The sequence below is a fragment of the Malus sylvestris genome, chromosome 11, assembly GCF_916048215.2.
Source record: "Malus sylvestris chromosome 11, drMalSylv7.2, whole genome shotgun sequence".
Lineage (NCBI taxonomy): Eukaryota > Viridiplantae > Streptophyta > Magnoliopsida > Rosales > Rosaceae > Malus > Malus sylvestris.
In genome coordinates this window covers 3,614,537-3,622,168 of record NC_062270.1, presented here as the reverse complement: position 1 = coordinate 3,622,168, position 7,632 = coordinate 3,614,537, and the positions used below count along the sequence as shown (strand labels likewise).

The following is a 7,632-nucleotide window of genomic DNA, read 5'->3' as shown; positions in this document are numbered from 1 at the left end:
CGATATCAATTTATTCATCAACATTCTTAATGTAAATGTCGCTGTATAAAAAATGAAAAAGAAAGTAAGATGGGCCTTTTTTATGTAATTGGAGGAAGGGGTGGGTTCAAAAAATCGAAAAAAAACCATAACTAACACCGAACCGAAAAAAAAAAAACCGAAAAAGGAAAAATCAAACCGAACCGAACCCTAGTGGTTCAGTTTTGGTTTTGGAAGTTCGGAAATCGAACCAAACTGAATCCCTTTACACTTTATGGATGTATGCCCATTATGTTTCTTTTGTCAAACTTTGTAGCCAAGTTCCAAACTAAGCCTTCAAGGAGCATATTTAGTTCAACTAGGGAGGATATTCCATTGGTTATAGAAGAAAGTTTTGGAAGGATTTAGAACTTGGAATAACTTCTTTATTTGTTTGCTTTTGGAATGGGTACAATTATAATTTTTCTTTGCAATTGAGATTGCTGATTGAATATGATTAGTTTATACGATCTTGTATATGTACAACTACTTTCTCACTTTCTCTATTTTCTTATTATTAGTCTACCAGTGCAAGCATCTCTTCTAAATTTCATATTAAAAATAGATTAAATTTTATAAAATAAAAAAAAATTAAAAAAATCGAAAACAAGTCGAAACCGAACAAAAAAAATAAAACCGGAAAAAAAAAAATTCAAACCAAACCAAAGCGAAATTTTGGTTTTGACAAAAAAAACGAACTGAAACTGAATCCACTGGAGGGACTGATTTCTCTACCCGCTACTAGTAACAGCGAAAGTAAACATTTCGACCTTGAAGCTCGCCAACAATGGCAGAAACGGAGGAACCCGCAATACCCTTTAAGAATCTCAGTAGCAGAGAGTACCAGGGCCACAAGAAGAAAGTGCTCTCTCTCTTCCCCTCTCTCTCTAAATTTCGTAATCCAATCGCAATCTCCACAAAACCCTAAATCTCTTGCTTCCGTTTTCAATTTGCTAAATTTGTTCGTTTCTTTGTTGATAAGGTGCATTCTGTGGCTTGGAACTGCACGGGGACGAAGCTCGCGTCGGGTTCTGTTGATCAAACTGCTAGGGTTTGGCACGTTGAGCCCCATGGACATGTAAAGCTCAGCTCTTTCCAGTTAATTTATTCAAATTTCCAATAAATTCATAGGTTTTATCTGAGTTATATTTATGTTTATGTATATCTATTTATATATGTTACAGGGTAAGGCTAAAGATATTGAATTGAAGGGGCACACAGATAGTGTGGATCAGCTGTGTTGGGACCCCAAGCATGCTGATTTAATTGCCACTGCCTCTGGGGACAAGACGGTTCGTCTTTGGGATGCTCGGAGTGAGTCATTGCTCCTTCAAGTTTTTATTTTTTCGTTTTTTAGGTACAAAGATGGGAATTTGATGTTATCTCTATGTGGGTGCTTCAGGTGGAAAATGTGCACAGCTAGCAGAACTTAGTGGGGAGAACATTAACATCACCTATAAACCTGATGGGACGCACATCGCCGTTGGTAATAGGGTAATGTTGACTTGTTCCAAACCTCCGTTCCACGGGTTTGTGCAGTTTCTGGTTCAGTAACTTCATTCTGTGGAATTCTGAGTGGTGGGTATCAGTAGCTAATAGCTATTTGTTGCTGTTCTTAAGCTGTATTTTTGCCCCTTGTTCAAATGTAGGATGATGAACTAACAATTTTGGATGTTCGGAAGTTTAAGCCAATTCACAAGCGAAAGTTCAATTATGAGGTAATTATCAAAATGGATATTTTTACCCGTTCCCCCTTCTATTTCACATTTCGTATGATGATTAGCTATTATTGTCTCATCAGCGTGAGGCTTTTCAAAAAAACTGTGATGCTTAACCTTGAGAAGTCATTCAATTTCTGTATGATCTTCATATGTAACGTTAGACTGACTTTAAGAGCATATGGTTGTAGAACACAAATCACAAAATCGGTTTGTCCACACATTTGATGTTAATCATATCTCCTCTCTTTTCATGGTGGTGTTGAAGTCGTAAAATTTATGAAATTCAGAAATTGTCAACCCAAATTCATTCTTTTTCGTTGAAAATTGGTGCTTTTTAATTTTTTTTCAAAAAAATTGACTTTACTATTCTGTATCCACATGATTATGTTTTCAATGATTTTTTGCCAGTGGAGCCACTAACTTAAGTAGTATGACTGATTCATAGTTGTGAAAACATGTGTAACTTATCTGTAAACCATTTGTGCGATTGTTCCGCCTATTGCTTCATCCTAGTACAAGGGATACCCCCTAATCCTGTTTATAGCATCTGTCTCTGTACCTTAAATACTTATTGGACAGCCTTCTAATTTTCCAGGTTAATGAAATTGCTTGGAGCACAACAAGTGAAATTTTCTTCTTGACGACTGGAAACGGTGAGAAAAACTGTCTTTAAGTAATCTCATTTCTTTCTATATGTTGGAACTTGGAATGGATATTTTATTATATATTCTTTTGCTCAGGTACGGTTGAAGTACTAGCATACCCATCTCTTAAACCAGTTGACACCCTCATGGCTCATACGGCTGGGTGTTATTGCATTGCCATCGACCCACTTGGAAGGTTTGCTACAAAGATGTATTATCTTTTAAATTATTTAAGAGAGAAAAATAACGCTTTTTGATGTCATCTGGACTATTAACTTGCTATATTAGTTGGTGCTGCCTATTTAACTCCACCATCATCGATCCAATCACTATAAAAAAGGGTTATATGCTCAATTTATTTAGTTTTAATTAGGGGTGTGCTATCCACACATCCCTTTTTACTTCTCACACACTCCTTGTTAATTTCTATCCGTTTAACTTCTTCAATTCATCCGATCCGACGGCCGAAAACCAAAAAGGTGTGAGAGAAGTAAAAAGGGGTGTGTGGATATCACACCCCTTTATTTATTTATTTTTTTGTCCAAAATATTCTCTTGGCACTGTCACAGGAAGACCTGCTTGCCTTGTACTCTTTCTAATGCTCTTTGTACCTTGACAGATATTTTGCTGTTGGGAGTGCTGATTCCTTGGTGAGCCTGTGGGATATCTCAGAGATGCTCTGTGTGAAAACATTTCCAAAACTTGAGTAAGTTCTACCATGAATATTCCCGTAGAATTCAATTGTATTTCTTCTAACCCTGCAGTTATTGGATAACTAGTTTGTCGGGTGGACTTTAATCATAAGCATATCTAGTCCTTGAACGACCTCTTTTCGTACCTTTCTCAGATCGCCTGTGAGGACAATAAGCTTCAACCACACTGGAGAGTATCTTGCATCTGCCAGTGAAGACTTATTCATTGATATAGTAAGTGCCATATGTGGCTTACCACTCCTGCCTTTTATCTTTCCAAGTACATTCTCCCTGAGGGAGGATGTCTGGTTACAAGGGCTACCATCTGTTCACTTTACAGTGACTTTGTTTTCTAGCTTAGTCCATCTTATCTTTGTTTTTTTAACTAAGATATATGTTCTGTGAAGTACTTTCTTTTGATAAATAATGTAGCTAGGTCATTCCTATGAAATCCATCTTTTGTTACGCCGACCTGAAAATAGTAGTAATGATGATATTGCTGCTGTATAAAACAGTCAAATTTGCAAACCGGCCGGACAGTACATCAAATTCCATGTAGGGCTGCCATGAACAGCGTTGAGTGGAATCCCAAATCCAATCTACTTGCATATGCTGGAGATGACAAGAACAAATACCAAACCGATGAAGGTATTGCCGTTTCTTCTTCCACTAAGCTCAATCATTTACACAAGGCAAATTTAACTGATGCGTGTGGTTACGTTAATTTGTCGCAGGTGTTTTTAGGATATTTGGCTTCAAAAGTGCAACCTAAGCTTTGCGCTTCTCTTTTGGCTTGTAAATGGAGCAGTCTTGTGCATGTGATGCAGTCGTGGTTCTGAACTTACATTACGTTCAAAAGAACGACTATGCTGACAGTTCTATTTTCAAGACGAGGCTCCGTGCGGACTTTCAAGTAAATGTATTTGATTCTAAACTTTCATATTGTTGAAAACAAGTATGATATAGATTTACAATTTTATTCTCGATAAAAAGTGTTTGTCGTATGACACAATTGTATTGCTGTATTGAATGAATTATGAGAAGTTAACATTGAATTGATATATAATCACGTGTACAAAGAGAGGAGAGTGTAAGCAGTGCCCCCTTGATCTGGCTAGATTTGCGAACAGAGCCAGAAAAGGGCGTATAATTTCGTTGTTTGAGTGAGTGCAATAGGCTTCAGAAGAAGTGTAGGAGATGAAATGTCTGTTTCCGCTCTTTCATCGACCCACTTGGAAGTGCGAATGAGTCTGGCTGGTAATCGGACCAAAGATGCTTCATCCCCCCTTCTCCTTTTGGACATTGAAGAAAGGGCGATTTTGCAGCAGCAAAACATTTGGAATACCATGATAGATATCTGATAGGCTTCCCGAGCGTTGATTGAAGACTTCTATTAGATCATCGGTGACTGGTTGACAGAAAAAGTGACCGGCTGAAGTCAATTGTGTTCAGCTCCGCTGGTTGTCTGGTTCGAAGGATCGCTTTCTGCAGGCTTCCCAATTGTTGAATGAAGACTCCGATCAGGTCACTGGTGAGTGCTTGATGGAAAGAGTTGAGCAATTGCCAGGAGATTGATGGAAGAACCCATCTGAGGTCAGTTGTGTTGATCTCCGCTGGCCGGCTGGTTTGAAGGATCGCTTTCTGCCGCCTGTCTTTCCCTTTCAGCTTCTGCTACATCTTGAATGCTACCATTCTCAGCTTAGCAAACACCTCCAAGCTCACATCTTCAGCAGAGCATGAGTTTCGAAACAGGAAACATCAAACCTGCAAAGCAAACAAGGCAGATCGTAATGAGATACTGAGAGCACCAAGTCAGTGGCTTCCATTTGATCTCAACGCTTGAGCTCTTCATCCTCTTCCCGATCTGCGGCCCCTTCGACAAATCGAAGCTCGCCCCCTTCATCCTCAGCTCTTGAATAGACCTAGTGAGAGCTCTGTTCTCGCCCTTGGCCATCTGCAACTGGTTCCACACCTTCCAGTACCTCCAAAGATTCACCTGCACCAAAAACACAAATACAAGAGAGGTCGAGAGTGACAAAACGCTCGGTATCCACCATTTGGGACAGACGTGGTCTTCGGATTTGTTAACCGAAGACGTGAACAGGATGGTGGTGAAGAACCCGTGAAAGATCAAGAAAAAGCAGCAGAGCTGAAAGATTTCGCGGCGGATGGAGTCCATTCTGGACTCCTTTCCGGCAATGCGCCTGGCGAAAAGGTCTTCTTCCCTTCGCCAGAGCTTGAGGAGCAAGAGATGGCCGGGGGATTCAGAGATTTCCATTAGTGGGTGGTGTTGGTTTGCGGAAATGATGGTCAAGGCGGACGAGAGCTTCTGCTGATGCTCTTCATCTACCGGGATTTCGACAATGTGGGCATCTTTCATTCCGGCCATTGGTAAAGAAATGCTTAAAAATCGAAGCTCAAAAGATAAAAAAAATGAAATTGCAGAAAAACAAAATGCAGAAAGTGAGAGTAACAACAAAGTAATTGAAATTTAGAGAGAGAAAGCTTGAGATTTTGCAGTGAGAGAGAGCGAGTAAGTGAGAGAGATGATTAGTATCGATTGCTTTTGGTGGAGGGAGATGCAGGATTCCGAGGTATTTATATTTGTTGGGAAGAGCCTGAGAGCGATGAGGGTTTGCTGGCAACGGTAACTTTTTCTCCAAACGGTCCCATTTTCTGGCCGTTTATTTTATTCTCTCAACGGTCACATTTTCTCAGTCTCTGATGGGCTTAGATAGTAGCTTGGGTCTAATATTTTGGGCCCATGTGATTGGTAGGAATTAAGGCCCAAAAATACGTTAGGCACACGGGTCCGCCAACCGTGTGGAAAAGTCCGGTAGTGGCCGTTAGTGACGGAACCAGAATTTTGGAACAGTGGGGTCATAATTTCGGCCAAAAAAGTTTTATTAGATAATTTCGTCAAGCTTTTAGTGGGTACCTGGTTAGTTATGCCGCGTTCTGTTGATTTATGTCGAAGCGTGTTGAGTGAGGCAATTTATCGGACACTTATTGCATAAGGTCGCACACAAGAAATAGTGAAGAAGACAAAACAAAGAAATAAGAAAACTACAATAACTATACATAAGGTTGCACAAAAGAAGTCATAGGTTGTAGTTTAGTGTTTTTGACTCATTTTTTTTAGTTTGTTTCAGTTGTGTATATTAGGTGTATACAAATATTATATAAATATACATTGGGGCTATGAAGTTATTGCGGACATGAACAGCCAATGACCTTATGTTGGCTTCGCTACCGGTGGCAGTGGGTGATTTCTTTGGTGGGTTTAATGGGTTCACAAATGTATTGATAAATTAAATCCAGGCCGTTATTTTTATTACCTTGAGCGTGGCATGCAAGTTGGCCATTGAAATCCACCGTCCATATAGTCAGCTAAACACACTTTATGCCAATAGCATTTATGCTTGCATCATACGAACAACGGAAGAAAACATTTTTGCCCAAAACTCTTAAGCGGTACAAAATTTACTACCATATTATCCGTCATCAAATGAGTTTAAATATCAAAATTGGGTAGTAAAGTCTAGACGTTGTATTTGATTTGAGTGGTAATTTTATCATTTTATTTTTAAATTTCGTGTAACAGTTAGATCATGTCTCACTCATCATCACTCAATCGTAGTGAGCAAAAGTATTTTCAGCAAAGACTAATTGCCCCTAGAAAAACAAAACAGATGAAAACTTATTGCGCAAGCATATGTGAGATGACGTTTATACAATCCATGTCACTTCTTTTGAACACTATGAGCAAGAATATTCTCGATAAGAAAAAATTGCCCCAATAGATTAAGAGGACAAAAACTTGTTGAGCAAGCATATGCGTTACTATTACAAATCAATATCATCTCTTTTTAACTATAGATTCCCATGAGTCTTGGGGCTTGTTAGAAAATGGTTTAGAATAACTGAAAACGTTTTTAATGAAAATGTTTTTAAATCAATATTTAGTAAAAATTCAAGTAATTCTGGAAAAACACTTATGTGCTTCCTATAAGAAGCATGTATCTGGTGTTTTTTTTTTCCAAAAAAAAAAAAAAAAAAAAAACTAAAAGTGCTTTTGATGCCAAAATCAATTTCATCAAATGCACTTTTAATCTTTTAAAAGTACTTCGAAATGAGCCGTTAATTATTTGAATCGAAATGAACCGTTCAATATGCCCAATGACCAAAATTTGAGTCATAAAATGTCTCAAAAGTCGGAGATTAGAATATTACCTTTCTTGCATCCATATACGGTCCATTATTTAATATTTTAAATATAGCTGGTTCTTTTAAAATTATTACAAAAAGGTGAATATTCTATCATATATAGTTGGAATATTGAGCAATGTAATAACTTTTTAGTGGAAAATGAATCGTTGTTAGTATTCCATCGGAGATTTAGGTTGCCCTTTTAGAAAACACAAATCTCGTCCAAGTCTAAATCAAAATATTTGTGCGTTCGGATGGGACTTAGTGATGAGATTTAGGTACTTAGAAACTTTATAAAGCAAATGTTTTTTTTTTTTCCTAAAATAGTCTTCGTGATTGGTAACTCTT

At 38.1% G+C, this 7,632-nt stretch overlaps 2 protein-coding genes across 2 annotated transcripts; one reads left to right on the top strand and one right to left on the bottom strand.

Moving 5' to 3' along the window:
- The first annotated feature begins 682 nt into the window (after positions 1-682).
- LOC126588437 (THO complex subunit 3) lies at positions 683-4,141 on the top strand. The gene is made up of 11 exons (XM_050253525.1): positions 683-880; positions 1,001-1,096; positions 1,203-1,332; positions 1,421-1,512; positions 1,668-1,736; positions 2,335-2,392; positions 2,480-2,579; positions 3,003-3,089; positions 3,231-3,309; positions 3,591-3,723; positions 3,810-4,141. Exons 1-11 carry the CDS (start codon positions 806-808, stop codon positions 3,845-3,847), a joined length of 957 nt encoding a protein of 318 aa, XP_050109482.1. The 5' UTR covers positions 683-805; the 3' UTR covers positions 3,848-4,141.
- Positions 3,980-5,660, bottom strand: LOC126588438 (uncharacterized). Its single transcript, XM_050253526.1, has one exon. It carries the CDS (start codon positions 5,462-5,464, stop codon positions 4,802-4,804), a length of 663 nt encoding a protein of 220 aa, XP_050109483.1. The 5' UTR covers positions 5,465-5,660; the 3' UTR covers positions 3,980-4,801.
- Between the last annotated feature and the right edge of the window lie 1,972 nt (positions 5,661-7,632).